Genomic DNA, 24838 nt, shown 5'->3' on the forward strand with positions numbered 1-24838 from the left:
AGTGTCATTTACAGAGGGCTGGGAAATAGCAAAGCGGTGAGATGATAGAGAAGCTTAGGATGGAAAGTTGTGTTCATCGGGGAAGATGAATAAGTGTGAAGGACAGTGGAGGGTTAGGAAAGGAGTCGCTATTCTATGTCTGTAATACACCTAATAAGTGATCAAAATCAGTGCAGCATAATCCGAGATGTTCTGATTAGTATGCACCTTATCAATCAAGCTTGAAAACTGCTGGATCCTGTAATTTTCGTAGTGAAACTTGGTAGAGACAAAGGTATCTTTCTCAAACTTGATAAAACTCCTCCCCAGAGGAGACATGCAATTGTATGACAGGGTGAGTAGCAATTCGAATGAGTGGCTCATTGATCTTGGTAAAATTTGGTAAAATTCCACTTTAACTACATTGCAGATATACACACCTCTTCCTGTTTTCAGTTGGCTAACATTAGTATTTGTGAGAACAATTTGCTCACCCCCCCAAGCGTTGATTCCTTTTGCTCTTGCTTATACTTACACAGTTCTACAGTCTTATTGATGTCCTAGAGAGAACAATGGTCACATTATCCTTTTATCTGTGTCATATAACACACATGGAGCAGGAAGAAAAAACATGCGACCGTTTTCAGTTCAGACAAACTAATATGAAGTAGAATTGGACCAGTAGACTCTTGTTGTTTATTCGATCATATTATATGTACAATGAAATGGTATATAAAGTTTATTTTTGTTGCTTTGTTAACTGCAAAGCTTGGCTCAACACTCACCTCTAATTTGATGAAATAATTATGGTTCTTTGGGTTGTGAAAAATAGACACGCTGTTCTTAGAGTGGTTGATTCTTTAAAGGGAAAGTTCAGGCCCCTTAAGACGTAGTCGTAAGTGAGAGAAAGTATTAACTAGACAAATGTTATTGAAGACAAAATGTTTACAACCTTTCTTTCTCCTGTATGCTAGAGGAGAAAGACAGCTAGAGAGATGCAGAGAGGAGCACACGCACTGGTGCATATTCAGCTGCAGAAGTAGAAGGGAAATTCCATGTCTGTGTCAGTGTTTCACTGAGTACCTTGATCTTGCTGATGCATCTCCTAATGAAAGTGAACAACAGTCAATCAGTCACTATGTTTCTTCATTATGGGTCAAAGAAAACTCCAGTTGGAGGTTTGATTGGCCTGCTCCTTTTATTGATGAGCAGGCAGATTCCTCTGCCAATCAAAAAACATACTGGATTTGTTCTAGCTTGGTTGTTTCCATTGTTCAAAATAGATCTCCTTCCATCAGTAAAGAATGATGGTTTGTAATAGATCAAGTCACACGCTTTGTTGTTTTAACTAATACTGGCAGTGTCGAACAAAGTTAATAAAAAATTGTGTAATAATATCTTGTTTTTGCTGAATGTGCAGGAACATTGCACCAGAATATTGGCTAGATAAAGGGTTAGTGCTACAGCTGGGGCTCTATAACAGATTGTCACCCTCGGTTGTGTAAATTAGAGATGACTTATCACCAGCTTTGTATTAAACTGTGCAGCAGTAGAAACTGGTCCAGATAGAGAGAAGGTAAGGGTGCAACACAAAGAGAGCTAAATCAGTTTTACACTGGAGAGGCATTAGGATATTTTTGCAGTTTTAGGGTGCAGGTGCAATGTCAAAGATCACAAAATGCATTCAGTATGTGATATTTGTTTTATTTGTAAAATAAAACAAATTGCAAAGCAATGTCAGTATTATGAATGCACCTTTTTAATTAGCACAGTCAAATGAAATTAGTCATAGACAATATGCAGGATCAGTCAGAAAACTTGGCATCAGTACACAGCTTAAAATCTGTAAAGATTCCCACAGATGCCAAAGCTACTATCCCCATGGCTACCGGATATTGTTGAAGTGGGTCTAAAACTCATTCTTGAAGCTTCCTTTAGCCTCTCTGGCTTTACTCTCGGTGTGGGGATATGCAGAATCCTTAACTCAACAATGATACTGAGTGTTGGAATTTTCCCCAGTGTTGTCTTGGTTAGCCTTTCTATAAATCGCTATATGGCACTGACCTGCAAACTAACTGAAATGGGTTGTATTTTTGTCAAAACTCTTGTAATTTCCAGTGTGTTTGCAGGCTCAATTGTGCAACGCCTTACTAGGGGAGTCCAGTTGTAGTCTGTGAAGATCAGTGTGTCCTGCTTTTGTAACATGGACAAGAACTGATGATCTGAAGTGTCTGTGGGTTGCATGCTACAGCAGAAAGCAATGAGTGAGAGAGGGGATCCAGACAGAAGCCAGGCCTAATATGTGGCAAACTCGCTGAAAATCTTTCCATAAGTCTTTCTTCCACAATCCTCAATTCATTCTTTCCAACTGCTGCTTTTCTCCTTATTTTTCCTTACCTCATTAATTCCCTTGTTTCACTTGTCTCTGTAAAACTCTGTGTTACTTATTCCCCTTAAGTCATATTTAATATAGCTTTAACAACTTTACTTCTGATCCTCTTCCCTAGTCTTTATCCTCTATCCTTGCTTGTATGTTTACCCTGTAACTTATTTTCCATTTCTTCTTTCTTTATCTTCTCGCTTGTTCTCCAAATCTTTTCCTCCTCCCTCTTTCCTGCCTCAGCCTCTCTGGAAAGGCAAGGACAGTGTTGCTGTAACTGAGTCACCACTTCCTGGTGTTGTTTTAAGGGGGCGTGGTTAGCCTTTAATAAGGAAGGGAAGGAGGGCGATGGGGACTGCAGGATTTGGATGCCCAGTGCAGTTAGGGCTCCCTCCTCCTCTTCTTCCTCCTCCTCCTCCTTCTCCCCCTTCTCTTCCACAGCTGTTGCTACTGCTGCCCAGCAAACAGCACTTTCCTCAGGCAGCAGACAGATGATCCAGAGACTGGGGAGTCAGTTGAGACACAGCCCAACCCTTCTTACCACAGCCCGGCTCAGTCAGTTTAAGAGGCAGGGGAGGGGAGACACTAGCGCACACAGCCAACACTGCAACGCACGCACACACAATTACATACACAAACACTCCTCCTCTCTCTCCCTCTCTCTCATTCTGGTGCTCGGCTCCGCACAGCTCCTTTACTCATTCGCTGCTGATTCACTTGCTCACTCGCTTGCCTCTTTTCTGCCAGTCGCTCTGCCTTGCTGTGCTCTGCCTGCCTGTCTAAGAATGGTCCAGCCGGTGCCTGGGGGTCTGCTGTCGTGGCCTGTCTGAACAAACGCATAAACACACAGAGTCAATCAACACGCGGAAGCACACACACACAAACTGGAGAGCAATGTGAGAGGTAAGAGCTTGGTTCCAAACCCTCCTCCTTGTTTCATTGGTTTATCTAGATCTTTCCTCCTGTGTGTGCTGCAGTCTTACTTACTAAAGAAAGTGCCTGTACAATGGAGCATAGGTAGAGATATGGGGATTGTTTGTTTTAGTGTCTGCTCTGTGTGTATGTGTGATCAGTTCGTCAGCAATAGGGTTAACACCTTTTTGTTATGGCTTGTTTTACAGACATAGGCAAATGTACAAATGCACATACACAACACACACATATTTAGACACATTTTTGGCTCACACCAGACAGTCACACAATAGCTATTTCCTGAGGGTAGCGCTAGTTAGCAAAGAAATTTGTTAGTGTGTGTCCGCGCATGTGTGTTTGGAGGATTGTGCTTGTTCCAGGAAGCAGTGGAGAGGATCAATAGATCGCCCACTCAGCGTTCATTCCCTTCATCTGACTCAACATTGGACATGTTGGGAGTTATCCTGCAGGGCTTGGTAAATGGTAAGGAGAAGGGCAAATTCTGAATCTGTTTTATCCCTTCCCTTCCTTGCTGCGTCAGCCTAAAGGGGGAAGCATGGTTCGCATGTGTGTATGTGTATTTCTACTTGTGTGCTGTGTAAGACAAACTCCCGCCCCAGTTCATGTAAATTATGTGTGACATGTGAAGCTGCTGCTACCTTATATGGTGAGCACAGTATTTCAGTACAGTAGAATCTTGCCAAGCATTCCGGGTCGCGAGAGGAAAGAGTGTATGAGAGGGTGACTCTGTGTGCATTTGTGTGTGTGTGTGTGTGTGTGTGTGTGTGTGTGTGTGTGTGTGTGTGTGTGTGTGACTAAGTGAGTGGTTGCATGCGTCTGACAGAGGGGGAGTAACCGAGAGAGAGGAAGAAAGTTGAAGAGAGAAGGAAAAAGGGACAGGAACATGAGAGCGACATGGAGAAGTGAACCAGTAAATGGAGGGATTTTATTTGTCGATGTTTAGACTGGAGTGAAAGTAAGTAGTCTGTTATTTTATAAAGGCTTTGTGATATCACAGGCTATCGCCCCGCCATGTTTTTCTTTCTTTTACAAGTTATGTCTGTCTGTGTGTTTTTTTATATAGCCATTCTTTTTTACAAACCTACCCTATCTAGCTCCTAGGATCTAATAATTTAAACTCTGTCCTTATTGCTTCTTCTCCCCTCTTTGTCTTTCTGTTCACCACTTCAGTTCTCTTCCCACTCATGTCTTTGGGTTTCCTCTTGCTGGTGTGTCCGTGGTTGGGGCAATGATGAGGAATGTTGTTGTTGTGACTTAAAGGGATTCAGGGTGGCTCAGACAGTAGCACACACACGAACATGTGCACATATGAAAGCATGCATAACACAGACAGATGTATGGCAGATTGCATTTTTGAGACTTTGTAAAATCCCCACAGTAGCCTCGTGGCAGGTAACTGTCAGGTTCTGTCCAGTAAAAGCCAGAGAAACGTTGTTGTTATCGATGCGAATATAGTGGGTAACAATGTCACACTGCACTCTTATGTTTATGCATGTGAATTTAGATGCAAATTGATCTGCATTTCTGCATTTTGCATATAATGTATAATCTGCCCTAGAGACACGATTACTTGCATGGCTGACTCTACACCGATCATTTAAGCCTTTATTATGCCAAGGCTTCTCTGTTTGTTCCTATATTATGACCACTATTCAGCAACACTTTGAAATAGTTTCAGCTGAGAAAGACCCTAAGGAAATTACAAGCAAAGCTAAAAACATTTGAAGGCTTTGAATAAGACAGTTACTTATTAAATCATTATTTTATTAAATCTGTAAGCTGACATAATATGTACTTTTTCTATTCTTACCAAGCAACCAGTGACAATTTTCAGGATTTTGTTTTCAATTGTAGTTTAGAGGATATGAAGCTGATGTCCACCTGTATCTCAACTGCACAACAGTGCTAATAAGCAGTGCCAGCAGGATGCTGAAGCTGCTGGTCTAGTCAGTAATAGGTGTGTAGTTATTTTTTTGTTGTATGTAACAATCCAAGCTTGTCCTTGTTTTTCTCCATCTTAGTTGCATTAGCTCCTGCTTACAGCCCAGTCATTTTAAAACTCTCTACATGTAGAGACAGATGGCTGCAACAGACACTCCTGCCCAAATAGTGTCATTCTCTAATTTACTACCTAGACCTTTTTCTTTTTTTTCATCACAGTGATTACGCTGGGTCTATTTGCCCCTGTGCAGTAGAAGAAGGCCACAACAGTTAAAGTTAGAGAAGGCAGGAATAGTAAATGAAATTATGAAATTGATCAGTGGCAAAGTATGTTTTCATGTAATATACTGATGAAGAATATTAGAGGCATATTTTGCAAGCTGTGTGCCACATTTTGCAAACTTTGTGCTAATGGTGTAGCTGCACTCCATGCTCTGGAGTGAAAAAAATAGTTATGCATGAATATGAATGATTAATGTGATCATTAGATTCAAAGCTGTCAGGAGCAAGCGTATTTTGAGACAGTTTCACAGCTTTTCAGCAAACTTTAATTACATAAAACTACATTTTTGGAAGAATTTCACGGCAAGAATTGTTAAAAAAAATCTTAATTGGCATACTTTATATATGAATGTGTTCATTCGGTCCTAGACATATTAATTAAATGAGTGTGCCCGTGAATAAGGGGGAAGAAAGAAGATAGAAAGCTTCTTTGTAAGGTGTTGTCTACCATGAGCTACCAGTATAGCTTTTACACTTACACATTTCCTTAAATCTAAAATGTATTCCTGCATCTAATATGGTTATAGCATCATTTTAAAATTAGCAGTGAGCCAGTTACTAAACCATGAGGCCTACTATTAGCGTCACCGTTTGTTGACTTCACCACATCTTTACAGGGTTGTGCAGTGTTGCACCCTGTTAGATATTGACCACAGTTTAAGAATACTCAGTGTCAGGCCGCATAGACAGATCTGTGTGTCGGTATAAGTGTGTGTATTGTGTGTGTAGCTCTGTTCATGCTTACAAGAGATCTCATTGTCTCCAGAGGGTTGCTCTCAGAGAAATAAACAGGCATTGTCTGTTGTTTTACTTGCCTAAGACTCACATTCAGAACTGCATTGTTTAATCTATTAATAAATCGGTCAGTAAAAACTAAGAAGGGTAATGAGACAAGTGGAGATCATAACCTGATGATATTGCCAAGGAAGATAACAACAACTACACTGAGGGTTACTTAAATTTGTAAGACTGTATTAAGGTACGGGCCCCGGGAATGTGGTTTTCCATGTGAATTTTGTTTTATCTTTTCCTAACAAAACAAGCTCAAAACTGAAATGGTAAATAGTTTACTCTTCAGTTCTTCTTTAGTAAAATGGGCTGTTGCCCAAGCCAATATTAAAATTTTTTAGACTTTGCTGGATGCAGTTTTTCAATCACTATAAAACGTCTCATCACTAAATGAAATGCAGTTTACTCAGCATTGTATGTGGTATAGATATAGGATGGTGAAAAAGGTAGCCATTAGTATCTGTGAAAAATATATGAAAAAGATATAGAGATGGCAAAGAGCCTGTCCCTTTATTCACTAGTTTGAGTGAGTAAAGGTCAGTGAGGGCAGTACTGAGACGCTATATTCTGTGCACATGTAGTGACAGCGGCGGAAGCAGCAGCAAGGTCTGCGGTGTTGCATTTCCTGCAGCGTCCTCCATTGAGATGACCTGTCTCAGCACACTCTCACCCACCACCACCCCACCTCTGTCAATATGCTGAAATCACTCCTTTTACTGAACAGCAGCAAACCAAAGGAGACGAACGCCTCTTTCTCTGCAGTCAAAGCCTAAAATAGAAGTTTGGGTTAGGAGCTTTGGTTAGTTAGGTTGCCACGAGCCGCAATATAGTACATAGCAAATCTGCATGTTACTTTAGGTTTAGTTACGCTCATGCTGCATTAGTTAACTCGTGTATTATTTCTTATGCAGCCATTCAGTATATAGCCTCCAGTCTTTCATGACTTGTGGTCTCGAGCTATGCTAAACTAGACTAAAAATATGCCACTCAGTCATTTTTCAGGAAGTCTTATCATAACTGTGAACCACACCCTCTTTCTTGTTGTCTCTACCAGTTAGCTATAATGAAAACTTCAAGACCAGCCCAGATAATCGTATCGCTTTGATTGCTCTAACTTTTCAAACTGTTGGGACATGCATTTATAATAGTTCTTTGTGTTCATAGTGTCTGAACTCCATCCATCACAGTCCAATTTCTGCAAAATGTGCATTTCTTGTGGAAAGTTCTGTGATTTCTATAGCATCTTTAATTTGTAGAAAATTGATTTGTTTTATGACTCATTGAAGAAAAAGTATAAGACAAGCAGGCTATTGATAGTATTGTACTGTTGAACCACATGCTGGTGTCACATGATGTGCTGCTATCGAAGACATACTTCCTCTTTTTGCATGCTACGTTTTTACCACGTCGTAAAAGGCAATAGGAAACACACAGTCTCTGTTGCACACTCTCTCGCCATCTTTCCTTCCCCCAGTGTGGTTGACCTTGCGCCAGCTTGAAAGACCTTGGTATCAGAGGGAGTGTTGCTGAGGATGCTAGAAGAGAACACAGGCCAGACAGTCACATGGAGGACACAAAGGCAGAAGCAAGGATCGAGCTGACCGAGTGAAAGTCCCAAGAAGTCAATGATCCACTAGTTAAAACAGTATAAATGCGGTGGTTAGAGAAGTATATCATATTAAACCATCATCTGTTTTAAATAGATCGCTCTGAGACAAAGAGCAGTAACAGTTAAAGTGGAATTTGATAGAGGGAGTGGCTTGCTGACAAGAAAGACCATGGAGGTGAAATCAATAGGAGTAGGATGCTCATGTCCATATATGATGAATCATAATGAGCCCACATTATCACTCTGGCTCTGTCCATACTACATTGTCTCTCTCTCACTCTGATTCTAACAGACACCATAGGAACAGATCTGGGTGTTGTGTTCACCATTCATGCATCAGGGCATCAGGTCATCACATCACTTTGAGAGAAGACAGCCTTTGGTGCCTTTAAATGCCTGTATATATTACACATGTAATACACAAACACACACACACACCAGATTTTGCCTTGCATCAAAGTATACAGTATTTGTGTAGTAAAGGTGCGATGCTTTCAGCCCCATCAAGCAGAGCTGTAGCAATACTGTATATACAAAATTTACAAGTTACAAAAATATTATATGATAATAAAAACATAGGTCTTAGGGCATGCAGGGTTACTCTACTTGAGGATTAAACTTGACTGACTTGGCATTTTCACACTGATAAAGAGGAAATGATGAATGAATATGTTCAAGGGAATAGAAACATGCCCTAAATAATGTAAACATAAAAATGACATGGTGTATGTTGCACCACTTTCATTCCGTAGCAAGACTTTCAATCCAATTATTAACAAATATTTTTTAGCACGAAATTAGGCTGACAAAGAAACATTACTGTTTTTAATTTATAAAGTAACTGAATAAAATGTTTTCAGCTGTCATTTAAAAATATTAAGCTATTAGTTGATAAGTCTTTTCTGCTTGTAATGTTTTTAAAGGTTCATGTTATTTAGTCACTTGTCTAAATTGCATGATGTGGAAGACAATTTGATGTGATTGTTTGTATTTTGTGTGTGCCTGGGTGTATGTATGGCACGAACAGGGCACTTGTAGTATTTCTGTTACAATTATGCTCTCAGTCCAAAAGTTGTTTTCTCCTTTTGTTATAGTAGGGGTCATCCAAGGTGAAACTAAGCCATTTTTCCCTCCACTCTATAACCATGTTGCTGGGTCATCATGACCTGGGCTGTGCTGCTGCAGGGCTCTGATATAGTGTGTTGCAATGTTGCAGTGCTGTAAAGTTAGCAGCAGTTTGAGGCATTGCTGAAGGTGCACAAGCTGTTCTGGGAAAGCGATTTCTCTATACAGGGTGTGGCGAGTTACCCTGCCTGTGCGATAAGAGCAGAATGGGCCCCCAGGAGCCCAATCATTCAAATTCCCCCAGCAAGCCTTTTACAATGGAATTACCGAAAATAGAAACCACTGGCAGCATTACAAAATTTGCAATAAAAACATCTGCATGGGATGAATGGGCATTTATAAAAGTAAAATAATAAATAGGATATTATAGCAACGTGAAAGTTCATATCTCTGTGGGATTTACGTAGTATGACTACGCTTCCATCAAAGTTTACAGTTACTTTCTGGCTCATCTCTGCTGTACCATAGTGAACATAATTTTCAAATCAAATCAGGCAGTCATAGTGAGCAGAGTGATTAGTCCTCTTTCTCTCCTTCCCCAGCAGCAGGCAGGTCAGCCTCTTGTTTGCTCCTCCCCCTTCTCTCACCTGGCTTTCAGCCCAGAATGTTGCTACAACTCTGCTAGCTCTCATTGGTCCCCACTCTCACACCGCTTCGCAAGAAGGGAAATGACTCACCTATTCTCCCTCATGCCCTGCTTCAACTTCCCTCTTGCTTTCACTCTCTTCCTTTCCTTAATCTCTAAACACATTTGCAATGACCGGCTTCGCAGTACTAAAATGTAAGTAATACAGGATTTGATCTAATATTGCAGCATCAACCATAGGATGTGGACAGTTCTGAATAGCTGCTTTGTGCTTTTCTGTGTGTGTGTTTGTGAGTGCCATGGCGTGATGAGCGTCTGTGTGCACACCATGTGTGTTTTGAGCGCAGGGCGGGTGAAAGTTTTATTTGTTTTAGCTGACACCCCTGCATTTCTGACATTTTTACATATTATTCATTCCCACAGTGGCATAGCTTAGCAAGTGGCATGATTTAAAAAATGCTGCTGGTCAGAACCTCCTGTGAACGATAAACAAGACACATAAATAAGACAAATTTCTTTTTACATCCATCATTGGACTAATGTTTCTTTCTGTCTTTGCCTCCCTTCAATCTCTCTCTCCCCAGAGGAAGTGCCTTCCCTGATGTCTGCTGCAGCTTTGACCTGCTTCTACAGCTGAAGCTCCACCCTCCCCCCGCCTCGCTCACTTGCTGCCACAGTAACACGAGTACAAGGATAGCAACCACACCCTCCTTGCAGCCCACGCTCTGACCCGCTCGTCCATCCACCACCATAACCATCCAGTCTTTGCAGGCGGGCTCCAGCCTCAGCTTTCCTCACCAGACCACCCCACTGCAACTGCTATCCACCAGCTGACCAGCCTTACCACAGCAGCCCAACACGCCACCAGGCCACTCAGCATTTCACCCACCTTGCCTTTAACGTTTGCCTTTGACCCCGTAAGCCTCCACGTGGTCCTCAGTGTCCTTAACCTTCTTGTAGCAGGCTGTAACAAGATCATCACCTCCGTTGCCTGCTCCACTGCACCTAACCAGAAGTTCTTGGTTATCCTGTCACTTTGGCTTGTCATTGCTGTGAATGGACAATTCAGCAGGCAGTAAACAGTGAAAGAGACATTTCAAGCCAAGGCTGGCAACTTAAATATTAAACTACATTGTTTCCTGGATATAATCACTTTTTCAATAGTTACTGATCCCTTTCAGTGTTTGGAAAAATGATCTAATTACATCCACGGCAAAACATCGTCCTGCAACATTTCACTTTGGACAAGGAGCCCTCATAATCAATCGGAACTTTTCTTTTTGAATGTTTCATTTCAATTTCAGACACAAGCATCACAGACTTCAACCACGCCAACAGAAACAACAAAAAGGACCTTAAAATTGTGGATTAAAAACACTAGAGGTACTTTATTCACGCCTATACAGATCCAAGCTTGGAATACCTTCTGCCAGCGTGTTGCCATGGCAATGAACATGACACATATCCGAGACACAAAGTGGCTCACACTGGAGGTATGTAGGGAGTTCCAGCGAGGCACTTGCTCACGTACCGACCAGGAGTGCAAGTTTGCTCATCCAGCCAAGAGCTGTCAGGTGGACAACGGACGGGTCATTGCTTGCTTCGACTCACTTAAGGTAAGAAAGGATAGGTGGGGAACTGGAAATCTGGAGGTCTGAGTTCAGAAAGACAGATAGGCCACCCAGTCAGACAGAATTTATACAGGAATACAAAGAGTTACAAACTATAAATAGCAGTACTCCACATCATATACCGTACTTCAGTGCAGCATCTGGCCGCAGCATGTGCTCTGCTTGGTCCCGCCTATTTCTGGTCAGGTGACTGCAACATGTGATCAGGGAAGATTTCAGCTCTGCAGATTCAGAAAGGAGAACTTAGGTCATTGTAACACTGAAATTTCCCAAGACATGCTCAATTGTTTTGGTTGCATTTTTTTCATACAGGAGTCACATATCAGTCAGTCACTGTTTACATAAATACAGTTACATTAATTTACCAGTTAAGCACAGGCCTTTTGAAAGTATTAAACAATACTGTGTGGCACAGTTTGAAAAGAAAAAGACAGATAAATAGGCTGTCACATGTACAAACTCATAAGGATGCCCCGAGCACCGCATGTCTCAACAGCCAGAGAGGAACAAGGCAATAGTGTCATCATGTAGCTCTCACTCAGTCAAACCACTTCCTTTGCAGAGGCCCAAGGGCAGTTAGAGGGATTTTGTGTGTGTTTGTGAGTTTCTATATGTATGTTAGAGCAAATCTGGGGGCAGATTTGGGGCACTGTATGCAGTAATTTTCCATTTTTAGGTATCAGCAGGGAGGCAGTAAAGCAAACACCTCGTTTTCTTTCTCTCTTTCATTCACTCTCTTTCATAATCTCTCAAACACAAGAGTCTGTCTGAGTACAAGATCTACAGAAATGACAGGACCTCGACCGAAAGTTTCCAGCTTTACATACTAGTTTTTGCCTGCGTGTGTTTTTTACTTTTGTTTGTATTCTGCCTGCTGACTGGTGAGCTGCGGTCATTGGCAGTGTGTGAGCAGGACAGGGTTAGGATGAAGACAGTGTTTTTAACAGATGTGGACAGAGGGATATTCCCAGGTTTCCTTGCAATGTCCAATTGCTGCCATCATTCTGCCTAATCACCCCAAGTTACAGATCTGGGGAGAAAAACAACTTTTGTAAAAAAACAAAAGTGTAGTGGGATAAAAATACAAGTAGTCACATGATTGTAAACAATTCTGTTGTAAACATCCACGGCAGTTTAGAGACTTACTTCCCAGTTTGTATGTGTTGTATATGTTTACAGTACCTCCTCACAAAGTGGTAGAGTAGTATGTCCAAGTGTTAACCTGTGTTCCCACTTCCCAGGAAAACATTTAGTGACTAAAATGTTACAATATTCTATTGAAAATATGGACCTAATAATAAAAGCAAGACCCTTTTTTAAGAAAATTGCGATATCCTTTATGGCTGCAAAGTTATAAAGCAAACTATCTGACTGGATGCTAGTGTCCCCTTAGTTCAAAACAGTGACCACATTCTCTGATAAAGCAGACAATACATAAATCAACGGGAGGAAGGATCTTGATATGCAGATGTGTTTAAATTCAAGCTACGGTGAATGGAAAGTAGTAAAAGTATTGGGCCTATTTTAGTAGTTTGGACTCATTTTGCCCAAGGACTTGTGTATTAATAGAAGTGGGTAATGCTTTTTAAATGGTTGCCCCATTTTGTCCATTGGTAATGAAAAACAGAGTGGGTCTGCAAAACCTACAGTGGAAACAGCAGGAGAGTGCAAGAGAGCACAAAAGAAAGGAAGTGGATTTGAAGGAGTGGGGAAAATCACTAGTAAATGTTACAAACATACACCTGCAGATAAAGCCCACACCAAAAACATAAAGGCTCAGATGCCTTCACCACATTGTTGCAATTTTCCTGTTTCATAAACCCACAAATGTGTTTAAGGAGTCACTCAGCACACGTTGAGTGGGTGAAATAGGAATTATTCTGCATTTTAGTTGCAACATTGAGCCACATCGCTCCCTATTACTAGCCCTGCACCCATTTGGACACGTGCACACCATTTCTGCCCATGAGAGAGGATCAACCTTCTTCTCGAGAGGTGTATAATTAGAACAGGTCTCACATGATCACTAGTGCATAGCTGAGCAGGTCACACCCAAACCCAGTCATTTCCCTAACAGTCACTCTCTTTCTGGCCTCCTTTTACACACACACACACACACACACACACACACACACACACACACACACACACACACACACACACACACAAACAGATACAGACACAGCTTTAGATATACTAACATGTGTCCAGTGGTAAGCCAAGCTTGTAGAGCCCAAGCTGAGAGAATTAGAGCAAAGACAAATTTGAACAGTACCAAAAATAGCAGAAACACTTAAATTGCAATTTATGGACATGGCAGTAATCAAATGTGCCTCAAGCAAGACAATCAATCAGAGCCAAGTTTTAATCTAGGTCACAGAATTAAAACTAAGTTGAGGTGTTTTGTGTGTGTGTGTGTGTGTGTGTTTGCATGCACAAAACTGTATGTGCATATATGGGCTACCCATCGCTCTTAGACAGAGCCATTTGTGTTGCCTGTGTATCTGGTTGGTGCAGCACAGAGAGCTCAGCCATGTCAAATTGGGGTAAATATTTAGAGAAGCATAATGGCTGCCTAGACTGCCTGATTTACCTTTGTCTATTAATGAGTAACTACTGAGCAGCAGGTTAGGTATGATACAGTGATTCTAAATCTGTATAAACAGCTCATTGTAATATCTAAGTTTTAGATCTGTTCAGTTGACAGATGGAAAAGTGTGATGCAGCGTGTGCTCCTTTAAGCTGCACTTATCTGACAAAAATGGAAATAGGAACGTTTACAACTTTAACCCTCAGTAGTTTCAATCAGTTGTGTTCCCCTTTCTGCTCCACTAAAGCATGTCTAATCAGATTCGAATATAATGGTCAGCTCAGGTTGCAGAAGCAAGTGAGGTAACGTCTGCCTCATTAGTTTATACTATAACGAGTCTGAAATATTATGGGTTATTCTTTACAGTAAATGAACTGTAAGACTATAGCTCCACCCCACCCGGTAAACTTTTTATCTTGTTTTCAAGTACTGCGCCATCTTACTTTTCATTTGTTGCAAGCCTATTCTAGTCCACTTCTGTTTCACTGGTTTTCTTTTCCTCTGTTGCTTGTTTTTATTCTCCTCCCATCATGGTAGCTGCTTCTACTTGATTTCCCGCTTAGTCTGGTTTTTGCCTCATTTACTTCAGGACACACCCATCCCAGGATAGGATGGGTCACATTACACCCTGCTAGATACACACACACACACACACACACACACACACACACACACACACACACACACACCCACACCCACACACACAAATATAAACCCCTGCTGTGTGGGTTTAGGGCCTGGAGTAACTTTAACTGTGACCTTGTGTGAACCCACCAGGAGCAGCAGGTCCTTGTTTACCCCCAACACTGCCGTCCATGTCATAAGTCATAGTAGCCGTCTGGCATGGAGAATGGTTTGAATATGCACACACACACACACACACACAGACCTTGTACTTTGTCTACCTGCCAGCCTGACACACCCACTGTCATCACGTCTAACTTCTGAGAAAATAAGGCCAAGTGTGATTGTGTGTGTATATGTGTGTGTGTGTGTGTGTGTGTGTGTGTGTGTGTGTGTGTGTGTGTTAGTTTTGGTGTTGCTGCAGATTTCTTTGTGTTAGAACTCTGTTCTAAGCCAAGATTACATTCCTAAAGAGCACAGGGTGGGTAAATACCCCTTATTTATCATGTTCTATCTCCATTTGTCTCTCTCATTCTCTCGCTCGCTCTCTGTCTTTATCTGTCTTTCCTCTCATTTTACTCAACATATTTTGACAGTACATTAATATTCAGAGGTTAAATTAAACAGGTAGTTTAAAAATAGTTGCACACACCAGCACATGTACTGAGTGGTTTCTGCCCGGACAGACATGAGAGGTAAATATTAGCTGGGTTGCTAGTTGACAGTATTTTTAATAATTTCAAACTGATTTTCCAGCCAGTTTCTGAGCACTAAATCAGCATGTAAGCCTCACTGTGTGTTTAAGCAAAGTGTTATGAGATCACAAGGCTAATGTGTGTTTGATTCTGCTGTCACACACTGCGTACTACATTAATAGACATATCGTACACAGCTACCAATAGACATACTTTTGTGGCCTGATATAAAACAGAACAAAGTAGCACAATTTAATTTGTTGGAAGTGTTAGCGTGACATTGTTTTATTTGTTCCTAGTTGAAATCTTTTCCAAATACTTATAGTTACAGTGTGCATTAAAAAAAATCTATATTTAAATATATTAAATACGCCTGAAATTAAATGTAATTGACATGTTCAACTGTTTAGAGTTTTTTGGCATGAACAGATCAAACCTACTTAAATGGCACAATCCAAATGAGGCTTTTCTGCGCAACAGCCACAGATGGGCATGTGGAATCCAAAGCCACTTAGACTTGTGATATTCAGATTGCTTGCTTCTGTGGCTTTTTGCCAAAAAGGACCAAGGCTTCACCACACCTGTGATTTGGTTCCTTTTCAGCAACACTATGGTAAACTCCAGTCCGTGTACTGCAGTGATTCTATAATTCATGCAGACACTCTTTCCTGGATTCATATTGGCCTCTGTCCTTCACAGTAGATGCCTAATTGGAGTTTTATTAGGATGTCTGGTGGTGCATCCAGAATGTATATTTCTCTCCTTTAATTTAACAGGTGGTGCATTTAGGCATCCATAAGATGCAAGTTAAATAACTTAAACGGAGCTTTTCATATCATAGTGTCTCCTGTTTGGCTGTGTGAAGTCTCCTCTATAGCTGAATAAAATAAGCAGACTTCCCTGGGTAAGAGCTGAATCACATCATGGGGCTTTTATTTTAGTAACAGGATCTTTTGCGTCTCTATCTCCTGGTGTTGATGGGTCCGTTCTTATGTCTTTCTTACTTTAATGCTAGAGGGATTTGCGTTTGGACCAGGCTAATCCTGGTTTACACACAGAGTCACACACACTTGTAGACACATACACAGAGACACCCTTTGCTCATTCTCTGTGGCTGTGCATTCTGTGTGAGCTTATGTGATGGAAGATCAGCAACAACAGCCTGTCTTTTCTTCTCAGTGTCAGCCGTCCCTGTCCCTCTATCACACTGGGCCTCTTTATAATGCCACTGATACAATGATTAGTTTTCTAGGCACTCTCTGTCTCGCTATCTCTCTCATTAATACACAAACCATGAAACTTAACATAGCCTGAAGGTTTGTTACATTTAACGAGGACGAGATCAAAGCCAAGACTTAAATGCAAGATTGGAGAGGTAAATAACATAAAACTCATGCATCCATCTGCATGCAGTGGCAAATTTTAGGTATTGCTGATCCCCTTTGCATCAGTGGCTATATGTCTAGAATACAGGTGTTTATGTAAACTTTTAAGTAACTTATAATACAGGAAACAGGAAATGTTTTACATTTATTCAAACTTTTAGATCCTATAAGTAAAGCTTATTGACACATTCTGTAGAAAGAGAACAGCTCTCATCATTCTTTATTTTAAATCCAGGCGGAGATGGCAAAAAGTTGTAAGTAATTCCATGTACACCAGGATGAATTTTGGAAACATTTGTGTGTCAAAAATAAGATTTGCTTATCATAAAATGTAATGGAAAATAACTTTAGAGGCAAATAACTGATCAGGTCTTCATTTATGTCTTTAACTTTCTCCTCCTTTCTGTCAGCTCAGCTATTATCCTCCCATTAGACAGGTGAGGGAGGAGCTCGAGGGCACAGCTACTCATTTAGTCTCAACTCTCTCAACAACTTTTCAAGCTTCCCATTCCTTCATGCCAGCTGTTAAGTCCATCAGTCAAGTTTTCTGTGCCTCTTACTTTTCTGTTCATGCCACAGTGGTATAGAATTGTTGCCAGAGGTTGCAGGGGGACATGCCCACTAGTGGCAGTTGTGAAAGAATGTGAGGCAACAAGAAAATGTTGATAGGCTTCCTTCTGTTTTTCTCCTTCAGTTGCTCTTTCTGCATTCCTCCTTAGAATCACAGTGTCTGGGCCCATCATACCCATGGCATCAGTGATAATAGTCATTTGTTTTTCTGGGTTCCTGTCAATACTTTTTGTAGGCAGGGAAATATTTTATCAGAACACTCAATGAACCACAACACTTGGCAAGTGAAACAAGTCAGCAGGAAACACAGGAAACACACCCTCTAAAATGAGTCTTCAGTTTGGTGCATCAGTTTCTGTCTTTGTTTTTTGGACTGACAGTGACTGTGTTTCAGTGCACTTAAATCCGGGCACTGAGACGAACTGTGTATACATGCACTAAAGAACCTGGTTACTGGAAATTTGCATATGTACGTAGCAAGAGTAACCGGATTCCTCCTCCATCTCAGACTTATTTTGGAAACCTGGTGCACAGACTTGAACTGTATAGTGAAAGAAAATGCTTCAATCTAATGTTTCTTTTTTGTGTGTTCGTGTTGCAGCAAAACTCGGACTTTAGGCAGACTTTGTTTTAAAAATGAGGCAGCATCACCCTGTTCATGATCCCCCACTTCATTCAGCCTTTTACTCAGCTGAATATTATTATCTGCAGCCTTTTGTCACACATGTGCACAGTTGAAGGAAGCCAATTAGAAACCAGGTTACAGGTATACATGGCAAAAAAAATGTAATCAGCATACTCATAGTGTTATCGCTGATTACTGTTGAGTGACATGCACAGACTTCTGGAGACTCTGTTTACACTGCATTGTTGGTGTTGTTTTATTACCATATATTAATAATGATGAAATATTCTTACATGTTACTGGTTTGCTAAATTTATTTTTTTTTTTTTTATAAAACATTCTGGATTGTTCCTGGATGGATTTTTGGCTTAAATGATTGATTATAAATCACTGTGTACCTATAGTTCATCTACAGTATATGGTATTTGAAATAATTGGATAAATGGAATAATTTCTTAAACTGCACTAAGAGACAGAAAGAGGGTGGAAACATTCTGCTTGTGCAAATGCCAAAGGAGATAATCGCATGCAGAAACAGGATTACGACAGTTGACAGTGGGATTAGAGTTGTGGATAGGATTACAGTCTGTGAGATCAGATTAAGTTAATACATCACAGATTAAATCTGTTAGTGCTGCAAAGCAAATTAATCATCTGCCCTGTAGTTATTACTTGGTCCCTGGTGAAAGAGACTTTCTGTGTGTTTTTATAAGCCGGGTATCTCTGAACTGAGGAGAAAAAGGACACTGTGCCGATAGCAATGTGGTTAGAATGGGAAAACAGAAAGCCAGGACCAAAGAATGGAAAGGGTAAAGAAATAGTGACACACTGCTTGTAACTTTCTTTCATCTTATGTAGTTTTAGTCAGCATCATAACTCTAAAGCTGAAGTGAAATACAGAAAGAGGAAGCCATACACTTCTCTGATTTCAAATGAATTTTCTGTCTGTGCCTTTGTTATCTCTACACTCTGTATTAATTTCTTCCACCCTTTTTTTTATCTGTCTCTGATGAAGTTCATTTTGTTGACTGTTATGTCGCTGTCTACTGTTAAAATATACAGTGCAGTGAAAAGATTGTAAAAGTATTGTAAAAGTACAGTTGCTATTGATGTAGATGCTTAGCTAAGGCATTAAAGACCTAAGACATTAGAAACAAAGTATAACCATTAGTATCATATATCACCAGATTACTCATCATTCAATTTTTTAAATGGATAATTAAGATAAAAGGCAGGCTACGATTCTCAGTCTCTCAGACCTACAGACAGTGAGAAACACCTCAGTCATTTCAGACAACAGTATGCTGCCTGGACCTTGTGATTTCCACGCAAGGACTCTCCTACTGGGAATTGAAGCTTATATATGATTAAATGAAAGTTTCCAAGCTGCCTCACGTACTCACACTGTGGGTACTGGATGGCTTTCATAAAGTGCTGCTGCTCAAATCGATACCCACATGACCATGATTGCTCTTTTATTACTGATAATGAAAAGTACAGAACTAACCTTATTAGCCCTCACAGGAGTGAAAAATTGGTGTAAATATAATCACATGAAAGTAAGTTGATGTGATAAAGTGAGCGATAGCAAGGAGCAGGGAGGGTATGTCAGGGAAAAAGAGAGGTCTAAGTTTGGATCCAGGGCTCCTGTGTATGTGACATCTGACCTGAGGCATTTCTGGGAACCAACACCCTCTTAAGTGTGAATAACTCAGTGCTGTGTGTGTGTGTGTGTGTGTGTGTGTGTGTGTGTGTGTGTGTGTGTGTGTGTTAATATTAAGTAAATAGTTTAATATGGCTGCACTCAGTGTTTAATGCACCCAGTGTGTGTTTACATCTGATCATCAGCTGAATCTGCTGTCACATGCACATTATTTCTTTAAACTATGTCCTAAAGCTCTGAAATCCACCTGAATTTCCATCCACACAAACATGTTTTATCAACCTAGCTTACCTCATCACTCTGTGTGTGGTCTGTATTGTAGCCCTACATGACAGCCTATAATCCTGAGGGTGAGGGTGACGCTGCATCACTGTGGGCGTATTGTAACTGTTATCATAGATTAACACTCCCTCCCTTTTCCATATCTCCATAAGCCCCACTGGTCACTGTGACCACTACGCTGCACAACATAGATTACTATGTGCATTTAGACCCGGCAGGGAGAAATATTGTAGAGATATTCTAAAGATTATCCTCATGCTCTGATGTAAAAATGCCAGCCCCAGCAAAGAAATAATAATAGATCACATTTGCACAAGACTGTGTACATCTATATCTTCTTCTCCCTTTTTAAAAGCAAATAAATGTTTCCAGTAATTTGCATTTACTGACTGTTAGGAAATGCCACTTTGCATGTCATTTAAGATAGTCTGCACATATTTACTGTATTGATATGTATGGTTTTATATCTCTTGCCACATTTAGGTGCACAGTAGACAAAGAGACCAGGCCACTGGTCCTGGTCCTTTGAGCCTCCACTCTGTTTCTGCAAAACAAAGTGTCTTTCACAGTGTGTGTTAGGAGAAAGGGCTTTCATTTGTGTGTGTTTAAACAGAAGTCACTGGAACACAGGGCATAGAACACAGTGGGTACGTCTCACAACTCTTAGAAGCACCGTTGTTTTCCTTATTTGCGTCTTTCCCTTCTGTCTTAGTCCCAGTAAAGATGCATAGAGGTACGCAAGGAAAAGACACAAAGAGAGAGGAACCAAAGAACTATATTATTGAAAACATGACATGTCCTTTCCTCTGAAGTGTCATCTGCAGCAATGTCTGTTTTCAATGACGGCAGCTCAAATTGATAAGCTGTCAGTCGAACTTTAATGTGGTGATGATTAGAATTAGAATTACCCACATACACACTGTCCAAATAATTTTGACAGTTAAAATCTTTGGCACATGTTGATTATCCTTTCAAATTTGCCAGGTTTAAAACGGTTTCATATCTGTAAATTCACAACCTGTTGTTCTTTTTTTTTTTTTTTTAGCTCACATAAACCCCAGTGCGTAAATGCTGTTCACAGTTCAGTCCCTGAATACATGAGACCATACTGTTAGTCTCATAAATATTGGAGCAATAATATGTTTTTTGGCCTCTATACACTTCTACATTGAATTTGAAATGAAACACTCGAGCCTGCCCTGTCAAGACAAAGTCAAGACTTTTAGCTTTAATTCAAGGGGTTGGACAAATGTGTGGCATACACACCCCCATTTTGTTAGGATAAAAAATCTTAATAAACCCACCAGAGATATAACAAAAACATTGACACTTGCCATTGCAACAGTTTGAAACCTTCTCAAAAAGAAAGAATTAACTTCCAGCTCAGCAACAGCAGAAGGCCTGGAAGACAGCTACAGTGGATGACCGCAGAATTCTGTTCATGGTGAAGATGAACTTTTCACAATATCTATTCAAGTCAAGAAGAGTTTTGAGGAGGAAGGCTTGTCGTTGTCAAAGTCTATAGTGAAGAGATGGCTTTATGAATAAAATACAGAAGCTTCACACCTACGTTTATACTTAGCTGTGGTGGTAACGCTTAAGAGCAGAAGGGCTGGAATAGACTTAGAGCCAGAAAATGCATAAAAAAATTCTGCCCAGTACTAGTATAAGATTTTTTGGAGTGATGAAAAAAATATTAACTTGTAGCAGTATGTAGTGGAGTATGAAGAAGGAGGGGTACAGCTCATGATGCAAAGCATACCACATTATCCGTCAGACCTGGTGCAAACTATGTTTGTAATTACGTTAGTTTGTTACATTATTTATGAGTCACTGAAAATGGGTGTGTTTGTATAACAATGGCAGTAATTCGTGAACAGCTAATTTCACACATTTTTAATGGCTGAGAATTTTCATGTCCATTTTTTTTGTGAATCCAAATTATTTTCTTGATTTCATAATAATTATGATTAAGTTCTATTGTTCAAAGATTTATTACATTTGTTTTAAACAAAAACAAATTATTTCAATATTTTCCAAGCAAGAACATGTCAAATTTAGTTTTCAGTGCAAATTTAGTTTTCAGTGCACAATCAGCGCACACAGGAGACGTAGCATAATAGAAAACTTAGGCTGTGGGAAACTGTGTTTACAGCACATTGGAGCTGTGCATCTAATAATAAAAGGTTCTATCACTCGACTACAATGGCAGTCATGTGACAGAAACGTCGACATGCCAATAGCTCCTTTTTTTTCTTCCAGGCAATTTGGGACAGAGCAGCGTACCACACGCACAAGCCCATTCATATCATAAATTTATCGCACTTGGACATTTCTGTTCACAAAAACACTCCCTCCAGAGAAAGTCCTGAGGTCCTGAGTCGTAGATGATTGACATGATGACTGAGAGTTAAAATTCAAATTAAATCTCCCCAACCTCCTGTCAGTGACATTGATATTATAGATATTAGATTATAACAGATCTTGGAAAAGATTGTTCAGATAATTTAGAAAACTGTCGATGGTGCTTTTTAAAATCAGATCAGCAGGTAACACAGATTCACAACTTTTACAAGTTGGTGGAAAGAAAACAAATAAAATGATGCATCTTGTCACCAACAGGGCTCTAATAAGGGTGTGTGTTGGTCCAGTAAAAGTTTTCTATGAAGGATGAGTTTGTGTACCCTCAGACATTCCTCTTTGATCGTCAGTCCTCGCTCCTGAGACTTATATAAATGGCTTTGGATAGGAACAACTTCAGCAAGGACACACCAAGCCGACCATCGGCTCAAAGCCAGTGTCAGGCTGTCAGGGAGTGTCCTTCGGCTTAGTGTTTGCGGTGTGTCCTGCATTGTCTGCAGTACTCATATCCTGGCTTTTTGGCTGATCAGTATATTTAATTATTGCCATTAGGTTGTCTGTGAGTGAAACCACTCAGAGTGTTCTGTTCAGCTTAGTGAATCATTGCATGAGATGAGATCATGATAATAACAACACCAGTACAACTTGTACTGTTATTGTAACTTCTCGTAGGTATAAATTGTCTGTGGTGAATGAGAGAAGTGTGAAACTCAGCTTTGTTCATAATTTGTAAATACACATCGTCTTCAACTTTTTCCTCTCATAATGGCAGTGTAGCATTTGCAGCACTGCATGATCGTCAGCTCTTGTCTTTGAGATTTCTTCAGATGCCACTTGTCGCCTCAGACCCAGCAATTGGTAGTTTTAGACGTCAGCTTGGTGTGTCGGAAGGGACATGATACATAACCTGTAACGCTAACTGAATCTCACACCAAGATAGTAAATGATCACAGATTTTATCACGTTATGATAGAAATGCACAAACATTCATAGGAGGTGCTTCACACCGCTGGTAATTGTAATTGGTTTCAGAACATGTCTTAGTGTCACTGACATGTCAATCTTCAAGCAGACAATAAGTAGTTTTCTTTTAAAGGCAAGTTAGTTTCTTTTGTATAGCACAAGAACAACAAGGGAATTTAAAGTACTTTACAACACAAAGCAATAAAAATATTTACACCTGACTTCAGGTTCTTCAGTCAAATAAAATGCAGTAGAGAATACGTTGTAATTTAATAAAACAGAAAAAAGTACAGTGTAATAAATGAATGAAAAGACCCAGTTTTAAGTAAATGGATTTTAAAATCATAGTAATTATTTTGTCAGCCTACATTTAAAGAGAAGCAGGGGTAGAAAGAACTTGAGCAAAACAACTTGGAGCAGATGTTTTTCAGGTAATTTTTTAGTGATACATGTTGTCTATAGAAACTGAACACTACTGTTTTGTTTTGACCCTGACAGTAGGCAAGACCGATTCCACCAATGTCGTTGGTCTGGACAGTTCATAGTGGATCAGTTTTGGCCTTAAACCCTTTGGTAATATGTAAACCAAAAGAAGTATCCAGAAGGGTTGCAAATGGCTAATTTATTAGAATAATTTACAGCCATTGGTTTTCATCTTTATTCTATTTCTCAAACACACACGCACGCACACACACACGCACGCACGCACACACACAAACATATTAATAAATCTTGCTACATGCTTCATCTCCTCTCCTCAAAAGGATGGGATGCTGCCCCACCCAGCATTCTTTACACATTGGTTCATTGTTTGTTTAAATCCTACACAGTCACAAAAGCAGGGTGTGTGTCCATGGGTGAGAGACAAAGAGTTAGGAGAGAGCATTATGAGGGTGGACCATGTTATTACAACTTATCATCAATCAGAGTACACAGTAGCCAGTGGGATTATTGTTTCTAGTTTGGTCTAGAGTTGTGTCTGATCTCACCAGGAGAAACAGGCTTCCACTACTAAACAAAACATGACTTGGACTAAAGTTTAAGAAAGCAGGTAAAGTAGAACTGCAGAAAGTCGTTGTAGAAAACAGTTGACATTTGCTGTAAATTCGATACTATAACAAAATAATAGCTTATCGTATTTTAAAAGTAACTGGGCTCACTGATAATGACCTGTTTTTTAAAAAAAAAGTTTAAAAGATGCTTCAAATTATGATAATAAGTTATTTTCTATCTGGCACAAATCAGGTTATTTGAGGTGATAAAATATTTTGTAAAATAAAATTTGACCTGCATTGACTCTGGAGAATCAACTTATGATGTGGATGAATTATCTCAAATTTGCTTGCTTTATTGTTGTTATAATTTCTGGCATAAGCACAGCACAATGACAAATTTGGTTCTTCTCTAATCTCATTCTCATCAGGTATTTTCTCACACTGCCATGAAAAATGTGATTTTAAAGCTTTCAATGTGTCTCCATAGTGCATCGGATTTTATATTTACATAATTACCCTTAAATAGTTTTAGAATATTTAGGCAATGCAATTCTCTGTTACACTTTCCTCAATATAGACAAAAGAGTTACTCGGTGATGAAAAGTGATGATCTCTCCATCAATTATCTTCATTTTGAATTAGTTTTTTCATGGTGGTTGTGTAACAACACAGACATAAAAAGGGCCAGGTCACAGAACAGAGTGGCTTGTAGATATCCTCCTCTGATGGACTACTTGTGGGAGTTCTTGTATCTGCGAGTAATGGGGAGGATTCCAAGAGTTACAGCATGGTTTAAATGGGAGTGTCTGGCTGCTCTGTTGCCGTGGACA

The 24838-nt window shown here is 40.0% G+C and overlaps 1 protein-coding gene and 1 long non-coding RNA gene across 29 annotated transcripts in view; one reads left to right on the forward strand and one right to left on the reverse strand.

The window, feature by feature from the left end:
- Positions 1-24838, forward strand: part of mbnl1 (muscleblind-like splicing regulator 1) — a 41093-nt gene that overhangs the window by 2314 nt on the left and 13941 nt on the right. For 3 of the 28 annotated variants that reach the window (XM_067528773.1, XM_067528779.1, XM_067528775.1), the window contains exons 1-2: positions 2070-3262; positions 10209-11240. In XM_067528773.1, coding sequence (XP_067384874.1) covers positions 11067-11240 — 174 coding nt within the window. In that variant the 5' untranslated portion in view covers positions 2070-3262; positions 10209-11066. Of the gene's footprint in view, positions 1-2059; positions 3263-3310; positions 3755-4091; positions 4248-9476; positions 9820-10208; positions 11241-24838 lie in introns of those variants that run through there. The other 25 variants (XM_067528756.1, XM_067528768.1, XM_067528766.1 and 22 more) reach the window with 18 other exon arrangements.
- On the reverse strand, positions 10985-19501 carry LOC137140536 (uncharacterized). The gene is made up of 3 exons (XR_010916457.1): positions 14289-19501; positions 11383-11476; positions 10985-11278 (listed from the first exon to the last, which is right to left on the reverse strand). It is a non-coding gene; the product is annotated as an uncharacterized lncRNA (long non-coding RNA).

This window comes from Channa argus, chromosome 14 (assembly GCF_033026475.1).
Source record: "Channa argus isolate prfri chromosome 14, Channa argus male v1.0, whole genome shotgun sequence".
Lineage (NCBI taxonomy): Eukaryota > Metazoa > Chordata > Actinopteri > Anabantiformes > Channidae > Channa > Channa argus.